This window comes from Temnothorax longispinosus, unplaced genomic scaffold, assembly GCF_030848805.1.
Source record: "Temnothorax longispinosus isolate EJ_2023e unplaced genomic scaffold, Tlon_JGU_v1 HiC_scaffold_26, whole genome shotgun sequence".
Lineage (NCBI taxonomy): Eukaryota > Metazoa > Arthropoda > Insecta > Hymenoptera > Formicidae > Temnothorax > Temnothorax longispinosus.
Window position 1 is genome coordinate 65,831 of NW_027270080.1, and position 17,500 is coordinate 83,330.

The following is a 17,500-nucleotide window of genomic DNA, read 5'->3' on the forward strand; positions in this document are numbered from 1 at the left end:
TATATATATATATATATATATATATATGTCATAAGACGTCGGCGTTAGGAGGAAGTATTTTAATATTAAAATTTTCACATTTGGACTTTGCGTCGCAATATCTCCGCTCGTAGGGCACGTAGCGGAATATTATAAGAGAAACCCTTCCCCTAATTCGACCCCAAGCTATCGATCAAGCCTACTTAGAACTTGATCCGTTCACTCGTTATCGAGATCTCAACATCTCGAGTATCGCAACCCGTCGCGTCGCGTTAAAGAGTCACGGTCGGTCTCGCTCCGCGTATACTTGGCACGAGACACTACTGTGTGTCTCTTGATTTCTAATGTAATTGAACATTATTCTTCAAGGCCTCAGCATATGTTTTTGGAGGTGAATAATAAACATGTTTGTTTATTGAGGCAGCCGATCTATCTGACAAAGGAAAGTCATGTCCAGTAAAGTTTGAATTTAAAGATTTATGACGTGTATTAGAGATTTTGCTAGATTTGGCATGCAAGTTTTTATTAAGCTCATGTAAGTTATAAGTCGGGTCAGACGGGCGAGTTGCGATTGTCCGTTTTTCTAAAAATTTTAATTACGATTGACACTTCGAATAACTCGCGGGGTGCTTCCCCAGGCAATTGCAACATTTTGCCGGGGAATTTGAGTCTTTTTTGCAATCTGAAGTGAGATGATTCTCAGCACATTTAACGCATCTAGGTTTTTAAAAACAATTAGCGAATGTGTGGCCAACGCTTGGCATCGGTAACATTGCAAAATAATTTTACGATTAACCCTTAAATGCCACACCTTCAAGAATCTCGTAAATGACACATGGGGTCTAAAAGACCCCAGCATGAAAAATGTCTCCTTACTCATTGATTTTTTTATATTTAGTTATAAAAATTATTTTCAATGTTGTTCAAGGCTTAGAAAAGAGAATAAAATGCTTATATTATTAAAATTTCAATTTCAACATAGTATAAAAAATTAAGTAAACTGAGTATTGCTAAGTGTACAAACGGGTAGGTCAATCATTCAACTATCATCAATGGGAGCATGAGCTCCATTTTTGGCAAGAACATTTGAAAACATTTCATTCTAAAGGGTCTGGGGTCCGCTGGACCCCGGGTGGCATTTAAGGGTTAATGTATTTATCCCAGTAGATTCTCGAATAGAACAAGTATCGGGTCTTTCTTAACATGAGTGAGAGAATTTAGCAATCAAATTAATTTTATAAGTAGCGTAAATGCTGTTTTCATCATTAAGCTGAACACACGAGTTAATTTCTATTCCAAGTTTCTTTAATTCATTAGAGACAGTTAAATTTAGAATGTTTGGTAAGCTTTTCAAGGAGACTGTTAGGGTGAAGTCCCATGGAGCCAGCGTACGGCGTACCGGCGTACGGCGTAAAGAAACTTGGCCAATCACAGGATTTGCGCCCGTTTCGTTACGTCAGCACAAGCATCGAATGTCCCATGGAGCGTATTTACGCGGCGTAATGATTAATAAGCCAATCACAGTATTGTTTTACAAAGCTTATTTTCAAAATGGATCCTCAAGGAATCTTGTGATTGGCTTATTGATCATTACATCGGCGTAAATACGCCCCATGGGACACCCGATGAAATTTTCAACGTGACGTTTTAACACAGACATTCATATACATGATATCAAAACAAATGTGCATAACCTTGTCAAAATGTTGGACTCGGAGCTTGCATTTATAAATTTAATAAAATATTTGAAAATATACAAGTGCTCGGAAAGTACTCTGTGCAAGGAAGCTGTTCGCAGAAAAATAGTTCAAATATATACAATTTATGAATTAATGAGAGCCGAAGAGAAGAAAAAAAGACAAATAAGACGCAATGTTCGAAGATTTTGGATTAGACCAATTTTTAATGCTGAAAGACGATTCGCACAAGGGGCTAGCAACAATCTGGTGCAAGAAATGGTTTTCGAAGACAGAGAAAAATTTTTCAATTTTTTTCGACTGACACCAGAAATGTGCGAAAAATTGTTGCAGATTGTTTTACCACATATAGAGAAACAATTTGTTATTCGGGAGCCTATTTCTGCTCGCACTCGCCTTCAAATCTGCTTGCGATATTTAACTTGTGGGGATAGCATGGTATCCGTATCATACGCATTTCGTGTAGGACACGATACAGTGTCAAAAATAGTGTCAGAGACATGCGAAGTAATATGGGATACACTAAAAGATATGGTATTTGTAAAACCAACAGAAGACAACTGGCGAAGAATAGCCGATGAATTTCAAGACAAATGGAATTTTCCCAATTGCATTGGCGCAATTGATGGGAAACACATAGTATTGCAGGTAAATATTTCTAATACTTTGACAATTTTCTTTTATAAAAAGTTAGACAAAATTATAATTATATATATATATATATATGTATATATAATTATATATATATATATAATTTGTATATATATATATATATATATATATATATATATATATATATATATATATATATATATATATATATATATATATATATATATATATATATATATATATATACAAATTAGAGTAGATCATGTAATAAACTTTTTTACTTTTCCATGACGCTGTATGTATACAGGCACCTCCGAATAGTGGTTCGATGTATTATAATTACAAAGGCACTCACAGTTTGGTGTTAATGGCTGTTGCTGATGCTAATTATCGGATCTCATTACTGGACATTGGTGCGCCAGGAAGGCGTAGTGACGGTGGAGTATTTAATGCTAGCGAGATCGGCAAGCGATTACAAAACGGTATGCTGTCAATTCCTCCGCCGAGACCTGTGGAACATGGTGGCCAGGCTTTACCATTTGTTCTAATCGGTGATGAAGCATTTCTGTTAACGCGATACATGCTGAGGCCATATCCTAGAAGTGGTAGGCTTAATAGACGTAAAAACGTATTCAACTATCGTTTAAGTCGAGCTCGCAGAATTGTGGAAAGTGTATTTGGGATACTTTCTGCGAGAATGCGAATATTTCGCAAACCGATCATTGCCAGCGTACGTACTGCCACTAGAATAATCAAAGCAGCTACGTGTCTACATAATTTCATAATATCAGAAGAACTTAAGCTACCGCACACACAAAGAAGGTATGCGACATTAAATGTACATGAACGGGAATTGCGTGGCACGGGTCTGGAAGATGCAGGGACGTTCGATAGAAGTAGACCGACGAAGAGTAGTGCTCAAATAAGAGATGATTTTGGAACATTTTTTGAAACTACTGGTGCGGTTCCATGGCAATGGGAGAAGGTTTTGCAGAATAATTTTTAAAAAACCAAGAAGTACAAAATAAATGTTTTTTTATTCATTCCACACAAAAAAGAAGTATGCTATATAGACTATACATTTCATGAAAAAATGAAATATATTTTTCAAACAGAATAATCAAATTTGTATTAATTATTGTATTTGATACACCAATTACACTTTGCTGTAGTATATGTCGACATTTCTTGTAACCGTTGTTAAATATGTAATTTTTATTAACATTCTGTATCTAATTAAGTGTATGTATTGTCTACCAAAGTGTATCTATTCTATATACATACAAAGATATATTAAAAGTATTAAAATTTTTAATAAACTAAAAAAAACGTTTAAATAACATTCAATATTGACTTTATGATAAACTAAAAGAAAAAAACATTCAATATTGACTTTAAGATAAACTAAAAAAAAAAACATTTAATATTGAATTTTTGATAAACTAAAAAAACCATTCAAATAGCATTCAATATTAAAATAAATAAACACGGATATAAAATACTAATTATACAAGTTATTAAATATTGTATAAAAATAAACTAAAAATTATTTTCTTTGGCTTCCTCTTCCTCTGCATCTGCAAGAAGCTGCAGAATTGCTATTTGTAATAAACGAGATTTTTTACGAGATAGCTTTCGCATCCCGTCTGATAAACAAAGAACAAAATGATCAATGGCATCTTTTTGTGGAACTGGAGTATTTAGAACTTTTTTAAGATCGTCACGTATTCTGATGGCATCAAAGACTCACTATATGCTTTCGCTGCAATAATAGAGTTTAATAAAGTAGTAAAAGGAAATCAGAGACTATATAGTCATAATTATAGTCAATAAACCTGCTTTCCTAATGTCTCTAAAAACTATTAAATTTCAGGACTTTGTCAGAAATTTTGCTAGCAGGAAATATTATAGTATTCCACAATATTTTTCAAAAGTTAATTAGAAGATAAAATTAGAGTAAAAAATTATCGACTACATACTACATCGATTATGTTACATTTCTTTAAGAAAATGCAATAAAGCTTTTTCTTACAAGTTGTTTTGGGTGTCGAAGTTTGTGACGGCCAACGTAAAGCTCCTGACAACGGTTCACATATGCTGTTTCCTGGTGAAGTTGAAGACAACGGTCTATTTTCACATGTACTCTTTGTTGTTGAAGTTGATAGTAGCAAACAATCGTCATCTTCTTGTGCGCTTCCAGCAGCTTTATCGCAATCGGATAAATTACTGACAGTTCTAAAAAATTATTACATATAAATGTTATTATACATATATACAGGTATTAAGTTAGTATGGAAAAAATATGAAAATGTATATCACATGGCAAAATTAAGATCAATCATAATACAGATTTTCGTATTTTTAGATCTCAATTATCTGTTATCCAGTAAAAAATCCTATCAAACAAAAACCTGTACGCTCAGGTCAGATTACGCGCAAATTGTATTAATATTTATACATACTTATATAGAAGTGGGTAAAGGATTTATTTCTAAGAGTTTCTTTTGGATTTCAAAATTTTTGGCAGGGTTATACATTGTATAAATATTATAATTATAGTGCATATTTGAAATATTATGTATGTAATAAACTAAATTTTAGTTTCTTTTACTATTTATTACTTAGTAATTTATGAAGAATATATAAAAATACATACGGTGCACTTTCCAATGGATCGTCGATAAATTGCATGATTTCATAAAAGCGGAACATTTTCTGTTTTTTCGGTTGTGCACCGGATCCACTTGGAACATACTCGTTTACTTGCCGTTTGTAACGCACGTAACAATCTCTTAGATACTTCCATCTTTTCATTGCATCATCCGCAGTCATAAGCCCTGTAATCATAAACAAAATTAACTCGTATTCTTAAAATAGATTATAACTTGCACTTTGCAACTTTTAGTAATATCTTTTAAGTTTTTATACAAACCTCCTAACATATTTTCAACCTCCTTCCACAGTGCTTTCTTTTTCGCCTTTGTCCGTTCGGTAGGTGGAAATTTGTGGAAATTGTATAATGCTGGCTTTGTTTGTACTACGTTAATTAGCATCTCATTACGGTGATCTGTTGAGGACTGATGTTCATTGCTAGTGTCCTCCGTATCTGCTTGATTGCTGTTTTGAACTTGTTAAAATACAATTAGTTGCAGATTAAATTTAACATTTGAAACCTACGTGTATGTAACATAATGGGTGCTTTCCAGCAAGGTAACACAGATAGATACAACGTAATGCTAATGACTCGCACGACTGAAACACACGGCAAAAAGCTTACTTTTTGAGCTGTGTTGGAATTGTAAAGCACTCTGTTGAAAAATAAATTACACAGTGCCGACTATGTGCATTGCTGGAAAGCTACAAGTATTATTACTGCAAAACTTACCAATAGTTACAACAAAGTCTTCATCGATGGATACAGCATGCATCTTTTCATCGTAGTGTTCAAAACAATTGTGACACAACATTTCTTCTTGTGTGGCGACGACTAATATATCGCCACAATAACCACAGTTTATGTTCTACAAATAAACATTATTTTATGTAAATTAGTGCATTTCCTAATGTGCATTTATCATATAAATAATTGATAATATTAAATTTAAGATTAAGATGATATCCTAACATACAAAAAGAATTGATTCAAATTGATAAGCGTGCTTTTAAATTCAGTTTTCTTATAATTCTAGTATTTATATTATTTCGTGCTGTATATATGGACAATTTTATAAACTGATACTTACCAAGAAATTATTGGACTGGTATTTATTCATTTTTAACTTCAATCCTTTTTCACAATAATATATTATATTTTTATTAGGTATTAGGTTAGGAACTCTGAACATATGCGTGTCTGTGTAGTGTAAACGCCAGAACGTTGCCCTACGCTGCATAAACCAACGTAAAATTTGTGCTGGCGTAACGAAACGGGCGCAAATCCTGTGATTGGCCAAGTTTCTTTACGCCGTACGCCGGTACGTCGTACGCTGGCTCCATGGGACTTCACCCTTAGCGTCTTATCCTCAGGAAGAGAATAAGTATGGAAAGCATACTGTTTGTCGATTGCAAATTTCTTAAAGCCGATATAGTCACTTAAGTTAAGAAATTGAATCTTTATTTGATTTCCAAAAGAAACTTGAGATGAAAGTTTTCTCCGACACTTTGTTTCAATTGATTCGAGAACTCAGCATAATCATTAATCTTAGATGCAAAATAGATTGGGGGTGGTTTTCTATTTAATTTATTGCCGTCTGTTGTTGCCACCGATTTCGCGTCGCGATTTATTAGGTTGTTAGAGTTGCTCACATGCGCTTTATGATTAAACATTGGTTGATCAGAAAAAGCCTCCTCATCACGCACTAAAGCCTGATCTACAATGTGCTCTTTGCTTCCTGTTTTTTGCTTTTAACCTGTTTGCGACTATCCCGTATTTCGCAATTGCGTCGCGTAACGCGATGTTTTTTGTTCTCTGTCGCCCAAGATAAAAATTGACGAACTTCAGAAGAGACAAGAAACATCACGTTACGCGACGGAATTGCGAAATACGAGATAGTCGCAAAGAGGTTAAGAGCAAAAAACAGAAAGCAAAGAGCACATTGTAGATCAGCCTTTATACATCGACCGTCTCCGCCAGATATTGAAAACGATTAAAAGAGTTGAATTTACCTTGAACTGAATCTGTTTCGATGCGGGGTAGTTTATCCGAGCCGGTTGGGCCAGAAAGCTTTTCGTCAGCTTGTCGCTTGTGCGGCAGCTTCATCGTCGTCTTACCCTCCAATTTGGAGGGGTGTCCAATAGCACCTGCTTCTCGGGAGACACCACGCCGTTCGGCCGTCCGTCCTCCCAGCAACACCAAGAAAGCCCTTGTCGGCAAAGCGCACACCAGGCTCTAACTCTCAGAGTCACGAATCAGTACTTGAGAAATGCGATACCAAGTACAATACTCCACCGCAGCTTCTTCCACCTCGGTGACTCGAGCCGGTTTGAGTCCCCTATTTATACCCCGAGCGGTGTAAGTGGAGGCTGCCCCACCGCTCGGACACGGAAGCATGTGCGGCGTGGACGCCTAGCACGTGTCTGGTGGCCATCAGGGCCGTAACTGTAGTGACAAACGCGCTTATCGTCACAAAGAGAAGTAGATGTGTAAGCACGAATCTCCCCTTCTACTTTGTTTTCATTGGTTGAATTATGTATAAGGAGAAAGGGAACAGTACTGTATTCTTGTAAGTTGGAAACATCCTTAGTATATTTCTATGTATAAAATTTTTAAGCGTGGCGACGGTACAGCTCTTTAGCTAGCAGGATGATATCTAAAGACCTCTTAATGACGTATTATTGATGTTAGAAACGTCATTAAGACGTTATTAATATGTCATTTGATGTCACTCTGCTATTTAGGATTATGGCTCCGTGGCTTCATGAGCTGCTACTGGCTACACATTGTCTTGTCTCTTTCTATGTCTGTCAACATGATTTCGGTTCCATGCTCCGTCCAGTACTATATGTCGATGTCTAAGAGCTTTGACTGTAGTCAAAAGCTGAGACAAAAAGTTTGCCTAGATAAACAATTTAATTATCACAGTAACGGATATACGACCGTATACAGTGGTTGTTATATATGTATAATATGGTACACTGCAATAAAAGGGTCAATAAACATTAAATAATGTATTTTATACTATTTATTAGCTAAGAAGGATATTTAGTTAATAAAAATAAACTTTATAAATATTGTTGGATGCAGAATTTATATCAGTAAAGTATTGTAATAAAATAAATTACATATATTATATTTTTTCATAAATTGTGACTACATATCTTTTTTTATTTCTAAATAGCTATTTTAATAAATAGTTTAATTTAATAATTAAACTATTAATGTAACATTCAGCATTATGGTTCATTCTCATCGTGCAAAATATGTTTCTTTATCATATGATATCCCATCCCTATTGTTAAGCAAGCTATTGCTGTTCCTTGTGCAGCAACTCGGAGTTGTATTAAATATAATTGTGTAGATATCTTTTTCTTCTTAAAAGCATAGGCACCATAGCTACAGATACCCGCTAAACTTATCAAACCTATTTAGAAAGCAATATATGCATCATATATTAATGACAAATATTTATATTTTTATATTAATTGACATACTTGCAACAAGAAATGGTGACTTTCGCCCCTTCTCTAACAATCTCTCCGATAAAGTTTGATCTATTATTGTGTCATCATCAGTAGTAGCCATTTTTGAAAAAGAAAATAGTAATAATATTTGCCAACCTAAAAATTGATTAATTCTAGATTAGCTTGGTTACAAAAACAGCAAAGATTAAAAGGGCCACTTTGACCAAACTCAATCGTTGATTAAAGAGTTGTCAACATGACAAAATCGCGTTAATCGGGAGTTTGGTCGAAGTGGCCCTAAAGATTTTGAAGATAAGTTATTTCCAAAAGTTTATTTTAGACAGTCCTGCTTATAGATTTATCACTTCTGTTTATAAGGTTGAATGTTAATTGTTAATAGAATATAAAAATATATACCTTTACTTTATATATATATATATATATATATATATATATGTTTCTAATTTGCAAAAAAATAATCCCTGCCAAAGCTCAGCTCGATCGGATAACGGAAACCCGTGCCCCCGGATTTTTAAACATTTGAGTTCTCTTGTATTAAACTGTTTATTCCGTCAACATTGGCTGCGTTCAGCAGAACGCAACAGTTTTCAACCGTTTTATGATTCGACTCTGCTGAACGATTCTAAATCCACTTAAAGTCTCAATCACGGTCTTACATACAAGACCGTGGTCTCAACACGTTCATTCAGCGGTCGCCATGATTTTCAGCTAATTAAAAGTATGTTGAATATGGCTACGTTCAGCAGAGCGCAACAGTTTTCAACCGTTTTATGATTCTCTGCTGAACGATTCTAAGCGCATTCAAAGTCTCAACACGTTCACTCAGCGGTCGCCATGATTTTCAGCAAACTAAAAGTACGCTGTATCTCAAGCAAAACGTTATCAGTAAAATAACTGCATGCTTCCAGTGTATTAACATCGCTGAGAATGTATAAATATAAATATACATATAAAAATATTATTTATAACGCAATAGATACAGTGGAAACGCACAGAAAGTTACAAAATGGTATATATATATATATATATATATATATATTAATATAAAAAAAGAAAGAAATATATAATTATAATTTAGATAACTTTGGGTTAGCACGCATATAACAGAATAATAGGTTAAATCGTTAAATGTGTACAAAATATGTAATACTTTGATGCATTATCCTTATTAATTAAATGTAATATGTACTAACTCAAATTATAATATTACTATAATAAAATGTACATACCTTCTAATGATGTTTGTGGCACATCTTGTAATATATCAAGCATTCCTACTATCTCTTGATAATTTTCTTCAAAATAATTATTGAAAAAATTTACATAAGTACATAAGTACATGACATTTAATTAATAAGTATAATACATGCATCACAGTATTACATATTTTATATACATTTAGGGGGTCTATACACGTACGAGTTTGGCTCGCAAGTCCGGGTCGGCGAGCTTGATTCGCGAGCCGGACTCGAACGTTTTTTCACCACACACGAAAAGAAAATGTGCGAATTTGGCTCATTTGACGCCGAGCCCGGCTCGTAACATCTCATCCACGAACGAGTAGAAGCCGAGCCGAGCCGGACTTGCGAGCCAAACTCGTACGTGTACAGACCCCCTAAATGTATATAAAATATGTAATACTTTGATGCATGTATTATACTTATTAATTAAATGTCATGTACTTATGTACTTATGTAAATTTTTTCAATAATTATTTTGAAGAAAATTACCAAGAGTGCAATGTATAGACCCCCTTAACCTATCATTCTATGTTATATGCGTGCTAACCCGAATTTATTTAAATTATAATTATATATTTCTTTATTTTCTTATATTAATATTTGTACATACCGTAGTCCATATATTTATACATCGCGTAGTCCATACCACAGTCCATACTATATGTCGATGACGTTTTGCTTGACAGCTTGACGTTTTACGTACTTTTAATTCACTGAAAATTATGGCGACCGCTGAGTGAACGTGTTGAGACTTTAGGTGCAAGAATCATAAAACAGTTGCAATACTGTTGCGTTCTGCTGAACGCAGCCATTGGTTTTTAAAGCGTATTTTCTACAAAAATCGGCCTAAAGCACTTTTTTTTTTTTAACATGTGTGTGTTGCTTTTCTGCATCGTTTGAGACCTTATACGTCTCATTTAAATAATTAGGTAAATTGTTAATAACTAAAAAATAAAAATAAATAGTTATTGCATTTATTGCTTGATCAGCTGAAAAAAATTATATATGGGCTACAAAAGTTATAGTAGCATGTTCAGAGCAAAAAAAAGAACAAAAATTAAAAGATTACTCTATTACTCTATATCAAATAATCAGTTGTAAAACTTTAAACGCGTTTTTCTCGAAACTACAATTTTGTAGCTGCTGGACGCTCGCGTATCTCGGCCAATTTTTATCCGAATGACTTGAAATTTGGACAGAATGTTTATAACAAAATTGTCTTCAGTTAAGCGTACAATTTTTTATTGGACAATTAGTTTTTGAAAAACAATTAAAAAAGTGAAAAAATTTTCGGTTAAATTTCGATTTTTTTAGAACTGCGCCATTTTGTTAAAGATTAATAATTCAAAAAATCCATACGCTTAACTAAAACTACATTCGTATAGTTTAAAATGACACCAACATTTTTTATTTAAGACATCCCGTTTTGACGGAACATGAGCGTCCACGCACCCACAATTTTTTTGCGGAGATACACGATACCACACGCTAAAGACGCAAATATTAATATTTTTCAGCGATTTTTTTGTAATATATTAAATATATGTACTTTAAAGAAATAAAAAACCAATTTCATTAAATTTATTATTTCTCGGGAAAAAAAATTCACGAAAATGTCAGGATACAATAAATGCAATAACTATATTTACTTTTATTTTTAGTTATTAATAATTCACTTAATTGTTTAAATAAGACATATAAGGTCTCAAACGGTGCAGAAAAGCAAGGCACACATGTTAAATAAAAAAGAAAAGTCCTCTAGGCCGATTTTTGTGGAAAATATACTTTAAAAATCAATATTAATTGTATAAACAGTTTAATATAAGGGAATTCAAATGTTTAAAGAGCCGGGGGCACGTGTTTCTGTTATCCGATCAAGCTGAACTTTGACAGGGATTATTTTTTTGTGAATTGGAAACATTTTGGGGGGTACCGCAAAAAAAAAAAATAAAAAAAATTTTTTTGTCGAGTAAATAAGAACCACCCTAATATATATACAAAAATAATATATACACATATATATATATATATATATATATATATATATATATATATATTATTTTTGAAGATTTTTGCTCGCTGAAAATGAGCGTTGAGTGTTAATGTGAAATGGCACTTTAAGGAAGTTGGCGCGTTTGCTATATATGTGTAATATAATTTTTTTTTTATTAAACAGTGTGTGTCTGAGCAGAATAGCTGACTTATAATTTCAAGACAGTGTTTTATACTTTAAATCTTTGTTTTTAGCCACTTACAATACTGTCTTGTGTCTCAAGTCTTAAACGAGTGTACAAAGTGTCAACATTGTAAGACTTGAGACACAAGACAGTATTGTGCGTTGCTAAAAACAAAGATTTTTAAAGCATAAAACACTGTCTTAAAATTATAAGTCAGCTATTCTGCTCAGGTCCTTTAGCTAGTCTCAGAAATGATTCATAAACAGCATGTTATCATTGGGACAGAAAAAGCGTAAAAATCGCAATGTTGTCCCATTTTTATACTTGATATTGTTTAAATAAATCATTTAAAAATTTAAAAAATCCAACTTAAAAAATAAAAAAAACCGTAATTGCAATTCTCGATGTCACAGAAGTGTAACAAAAATTTCATTCATTTTTTCCACATAGGAGCAAAGATACATAATATATTTATATCTATAAGCAATTTTTGGCGTGACTCTGATATAAGAAACCAAAGTGTACCAAACTGCACCAGCACCAATAGCAACCACGGATAGCAACTTTGGTATATGTACCAAACCATACCAAACAATCGCCAAAAATTTCCTTATATAATATAATTTCTGTAATTTTTAAAGCAAATCTCAGAAACGCGACAGTAAAAGTCAATGAAATTTTTTCTACATATTGTTGATATAATTAACCTTTTTGTATATATTATGTATATATTATGTATATATTATAGACTTTTATTATATTTCATCAAACACACCAACCTCCTTAATCGACTGTATCACTTAAAACGAAACATCCTGTATACATATGGGTCTTATAACTAATAATTAATTACAAATTAGTTCTATCCGAGCAGAACATGACTTTGTCTGCATTACATCATAAGTGTTTCATAATATTTCTATTTTTTTCTTTCTTTCTTTCTTATTACTACTTAAATTAAATTTGACCATTTTCCTATAAATTCCAGGTATCAGAGTTTACACTATATTGATGAAAAATAAAACAATTTAACACTTTTGTAACTTTCATCCAACGGTCACGAGATGTGATTATTGATTAGCATACTCAGATTCAAGGTTAGGTTATCATGATTCATGACCTTGTCAATTATTGTTTCATATTTTTCTTGGCATTATACAATTAAAAATTAATACATATTATCACGTTATCTGTCAATAATAAAACAAACTAAAAAATAAAATATTTAATTCTAATAACTTATTATCTCTTGCTATCTCAATATTACTTCAATTTTCTTCATTAATTTATCGTTTAATTACGAGTTTCTAATAATTTTATCCGCGTATAAAAATATAAATATTCTGTATATTCGTGGAAAAAATCAAACATTTCAACAAGCCTTGCTTACCCTTCCCAGATAGCACAGTTGATCTTTATGAATTCATAAAGATCAGATTCAGATCTTTTTGAATTCATAAAGATCAGCTGTGCTACCTGGGTTCGTACCTCCGATAAACGTATCGATGAAAAGATACTGACAGATATTAGTGATATCTATAATAATAAGTGAATCTTCCTTCCGTCTTTTTTGGTTATTGGGTCCTGCCTCTTTACAAAGGACAATATGGCCAATATGTATGTACAACGTACTCTAGACTAGACATGTATGTCGAGCAAATTTTTTTACTCATATCTGTTAGCCTAGGTCTACAATGCGAATCGTAAAGTCGTGAGTCGTAAAAATTGACCAATCACAATCGAATTTGAGGAGAATAATCGACTGTGATTGGTCAATTCTTACTCGCATTGTAGACCTAGCATAAAGCGTCGTCTACAATGGCAGCAGGAGTATGCAGTAAGACGTAAGCAGTAAGCTATTGACCAATCACAGTTGATTATTCTTGAATTGTAAAAATCCCATTAGTCAATAACTTACTGCTTAGAGCCAAAGCACATAACATGGCGTAGCGATATACGACAGTCGTAGTCCTCGACCTGACAAATCAGGATACGCCAAAGCTTGTGCGTTACTTACGTCCACGACTACGACTGTTATATGTGCTTTGGCCCTTATTACTATTACGTTTACGCGAGCGTTACTTCTGTAGTAACTTACGATAATTCACTCGTTTACGCGGAGTAAATTATCGTAAATTACTACAAAATCCCGTTTACGCGAAGAAAACTCCCGTTTACGTGAAGGAATTATCGTAAGTTACTACAGAAGTAACGCTCGCGTAAACGTGGTATATGTCTTACTGTATACTCCTGCTGCCATTGTAGATGACGCTTAAAGGGCCATCTACAATGAGTCGCAGTCGTAAGAGTCGTAAGAAATTGACCAATCACAGTCTATTATTCTCCTTGCGGTCGAAGAATAATGAACTGTGATTGGTCAATTTCTTACAACTCTTGCGACTGCGACTCATTGTAGATGGCCCTTAAGAGTGTTGTACATACGGCGTGGTTGTAAAGCGGTACTGCGGTTGTAAAGCGTGTTGTGGAAGATGGTTGAACTTCATCTTTCACGACTACGCCAGATATGAACGTAAGAGCCAACCAATCAGAGTGCATTCGAAATACACACTGCACTCTGATTGGTTGCTTTAAACAAGTTTACAACGTATCGTTACTCTTATTGTAGATTGATCCGTTGTACAAGATTCACGACTACTACTACTCCTACTCCTACAACCCTACGTTTACGCAATTGTAGAATAGCCTTTAGGTCCGACCCCAGCCTTTAGTTATTAGTTTAAATGCATTAAAATGTTTACGAAACGTATGTAGCAAATAAATCCACAAAATACGCGGCATCAATTAGAAAGCGAATTCAAACATTGTGAATTGTTATAAAAGTAGAAATAGAGTAGAATAGAGTAAAAAGAGAGGAGGTAACACAAAATATAACTGTATTTCATTTTAGCATGCATACAAACGCTTTCAATAGTGTACACATGTTCCATATTCCTAATTTTAAGATCACAAAACATTGACATTTTTATCAACAAAAGAAAATTATGCCGATCCGCCATATGCAATAGCTCAACCAATCAGAAGTCATCACACTATATCGCTACTCTTCTTATAGGAACTCTAGACGAACGTAGATCTCTAGGGACTCTAGCCGGATTCACCGGGTGTATTCGTTTACGCAGGGCTGCGGGCAGAAACATCACCCGAATGCTAAAAATCCTACAGCATATGCATATGTTACGTGCACTACAGATTTTCAGCGCTCGGGTGATGTTTTTGCACGCAGCCTTGCGTAAACGAATGCACCCACCTTTTTTGATGAAGGTAGCGATTTAGTAATGTATAGACATCTGTGCTTATAGTTACAAAGAACTTGTTGCTAAATTTGTGATTTGTCTCGCGATGGGAATGATTTAAAACAAAAACGTGTTTTACTACACTAAAATGATTCTCTTAAATTATTTTTATAAAATTCAATTAATAATCGGATGTTACTGCTTGTGTGTAAATGCCGAGAAGGATAATGCATATTGTCAATGCATGAGCAAACTAAATCGGCAGTCAATTTTCCATTCCCGGGAAGAATATTGTGTTGTGAATAATGTTAAATTTAACGCAACTAGCGTAAAATTTGAGAAAATGAAGAAAATGGTCAAAATCAACGCTGGTACATATTTCATAGGAACAAACAATCCAATTTTTTCAGCCGATGGAGAAGCACCAAAACGCGAAGTAGTATTAAATAATTTTTACATAGATAAATTTGAAGTGAGTAATGAGGAATTTATGGCTTTTATAAACGCCACTGGATATGTGACTGAGGCAGAAAACTTTGGAGATTCCTTTGTCTTTGAAGGTCTTTTGACACAAAGCACAAAGGATAAAATCCATAAAGCAGTTGCACAAGCTCCTTGGTGGTTACCTGTGAAACAAGCGTCATGGCAACATCCAGAAGGTCCAAATTCAAATATCATTTGTACGTATAAAAATGAAAAAGAAAAATTGAATACTTTGTTTACGAGAATAACAAGTTTTATAAAACTTTAAATCATCAAATTAATTAGAAGGTATTTAGTCAGAATGGATCATCCTGTTGTTCATGTCTCCTGGTACGATGCAGTTGCTTATTGCAGTTGGATGGGAAAGAGATTACCAACTGAAGCAGAATGGGAAGTTGCGTGCCGTGGTGGACTCTCTGATAGACTCTATCCTTGGGGAAATAAATTGATGCCAAATAATCAGCATAAGTAAATTGAACTTGTATTTATAAAACTTAAATTTCTATAAATATATTATTTCTGCTATTATTGTATATGTGTATTATTATATAATATTGGTTATAATATTATAAAAATTTATATTTTACCATTATGTTGTAGAGCCAATATTTGGCAAGGAAATTTTCCTACAGAAAACACCGAAGAAGATGGATACAAAGGCACGTCACCAGTTACAATATTTTCACAAAATAAATATGGTTTGCATAATATTGTTGGAAATGTTTGGGAATGGACAGCAGATTGGTGGATAACAAAGCACTCACATGATCGACAAACAAATCCAGTAAGTATGGGCCGGTTTTACCATCTCCGATGAGTTTAATCGGCCGATTAAGGGCCAATTTCACGAACGTCGGTTAACTGTAATGCGATTCGATTAAACCCATTTTTTATCTCTTTCTGCCCCCTTATTTATATTTCTATCAACGCAGGTTAATTTTAATTTTGGTTAACTATCATCTTGGTTTGGTTAATTTTAATTTAACTTAACTATCATCTTTTCCTAGTTCTAAGCGTTAGAAAAAGATAGAAAGTAAGTTAAACCGAGATTAAAGTTAATCTACATTGGCAGAAATGGGCATTAGAAAGAGACAAAGAGTGAATTTAACCGAAGGTTACAGTTAACCGACGTTGATAAAACTGGCCCTAAGTGTCAACCAACCATTGGTTGATTTGCTTAACGACAAATACGATTGGTTTCAATGGATTAATCGGCCGATTAAACTAATCGAACATGGTGAAACCAGCCCTATTTATCAGAGATAAAAAAGTTACTTTTTAGAAGTAATTGGTTAACATTACTCGTTACCAAGTAAAAAAAGTTAGTAACTGTTACTAGTTAATGATTCATGAAAGGGTGTTAAATTTCAAACTTAATAGGTAGGTTGATAACTCAATAAAATATCGAGGTCTGCTTTTTCCGGTTGTATTGTTTCGAGACGGACAAATTTTGATAACAAAAAGATTGATTTTGGGTGGAGGCGTCAAGTTCAAATAAAGGTCAACTTTATTTTTTTAAATAGCAACATCATTTTTTAAACACCTACGTTTGTAGCTCTTCTCATTATGAGTTCAACAGAAAAGAAAGCCAGAGTCGAGTCCGGAAAACACAGGGAAGAAAGCCAGAGTCGATTTCAGAAAACACAAGAAAGAAAGCCAGAGTTGAGTCCAGGAAACACAGAAAAAATTGCCAAAAATGTAAATAACGTAGCGAAGAGAGTATCAAGGCGCCTATAGGGCGCTCGCTGAGCCAGTTAGCTGTAGAGTCCCTTAAGAGTCTGGCCACTGAGGCTATTTTGTAACAAAATGGCGTCTTACATCTTATACAGAGACTCTAGCATCTAGAGTCAAGGACACTCAGAAACTGTAGTCGCCAGCCTTAACCTAAAGAAGAAGAAGAAGGAGAAGGGAGCTTT

General features: G+C 33.8%; 3 protein-coding genes across 21 annotated transcripts in view; 2 read left to right on the forward strand and 1 right to left on the reverse strand.

The window, feature by feature from the left end:
* Window positions 1-32: 32 nt before the first annotated feature.
* Window positions 33-3,299, forward strand: LOC139824075 (uncharacterized). Its single transcript, XM_071796562.1, has 2 exons — window positions 33-2,324; window positions 2,596-3,299. Exons 1-2 carry the CDS (start codon window positions 1,683-1,685, stop codon window positions 3,292-3,294), a joined length of 1,341 nt encoding a protein of 446 aa, XP_071652663.1. The 5' UTR covers window positions 33-1,682; the 3' UTR covers window positions 3,295-3,299.
* Window positions 3,300-3,306: 7 nt separating this feature from the next.
* LOC139824077 (uncharacterized) lies at window positions 3,307-8,181 on the reverse strand. 2 transcript variants are annotated; one of them, XM_071796581.1, is made up of 6 exons: window positions 6,032-8,181; window positions 5,674-5,809; window positions 5,221-5,415; window positions 4,945-5,125; window positions 4,321-4,523; window positions 3,307-4,050 (listed from the first exon to the last, which is right to left on the reverse strand). In XM_071796581.1, the coding sequence occupies exons 1-6, from the start codon at window positions 6,179-6,181 to the stop codon at window positions 3,989-3,991; spliced, it is 927 nt and encodes a 308-aa protein (XP_071652682.1). In that variant the 5' UTR covers window positions 6,182-8,181; the 3' UTR covers window positions 3,307-3,988. The 2 variants fall into 2 exon arrangements, with proteins under 2 accessions (XP_071652682.1, XP_071652681.1); XM_071796580.1 differs by having other exon boundaries at window positions 3,307-4,523.
* A 6,782-nt stretch (window positions 8,182-14,963) lies between these two features.
* LOC139824076 (formylglycine-generating enzyme-like) overlaps window positions 14,964-17,500 on the forward strand; it is a 55,932-nt gene continuing 53,395 nt past the window's right edge. For 4 of the 18 annotated variants that reach the window (XR_011734998.1, XR_011734996.1, XR_011734997.1 and 1 more), the window contains exons 1-3: window positions 15,152-15,781; window positions 15,881-16,052; window positions 16,185-16,368. Coding sequence is in view for 13 of the 18 variants with exons in the window: in XM_071796563.1 (XP_071652664.1) it covers window positions 15,250-15,781; window positions 15,881-16,052; window positions 16,185-16,368 (888 nt within the window). In the remaining 5 variants the exon portion in view is untranslated. Of the gene's footprint in view, window positions 15,130-15,151; window positions 15,782-15,869; window positions 16,053-16,184; window positions 16,369-17,500 lie in introns of those variants that run through there. The other 14 variants (XM_071796579.1, XM_071796575.1, XM_071796573.1 and 11 more) reach the window with 13 other exon arrangements.

Coding starts and splice junctions, on each gene's coding strand:
- LOC139824075 (XM_071796562.1), top strand. CDS start 1,683: ATGTTGGACTCGGAGCTTGCATTTATAAATTTAATAAAATATTTGAAA. Junction 2,325..2,595: donor GGAAACACATAGTATTGCAG/GTAAATATTTCT, acceptor GTATGTATACAG/GCACCTCCGAATAGTGGTTC.
- LOC139824077 (XM_071796580.1), bottom strand. CDS start 6,181: ATGCAGCGTAGGGCAACGTTCTGGCGTTTACACTACACAGACACGCAT. Junction 5,126..5,220: donor GGTTGAAAATATGTTAGGAG/GTTTGTATAAAA, acceptor TTATGATTACAG/GGCTTATGACTGCGGATGAT. Junction 4,524..4,944: donor GATCCATTGGAAAGTGCACC/GTATGTATTTTT, acceptor ATAATTTTTTAG/AACTGTCAGTAATTTATCCG.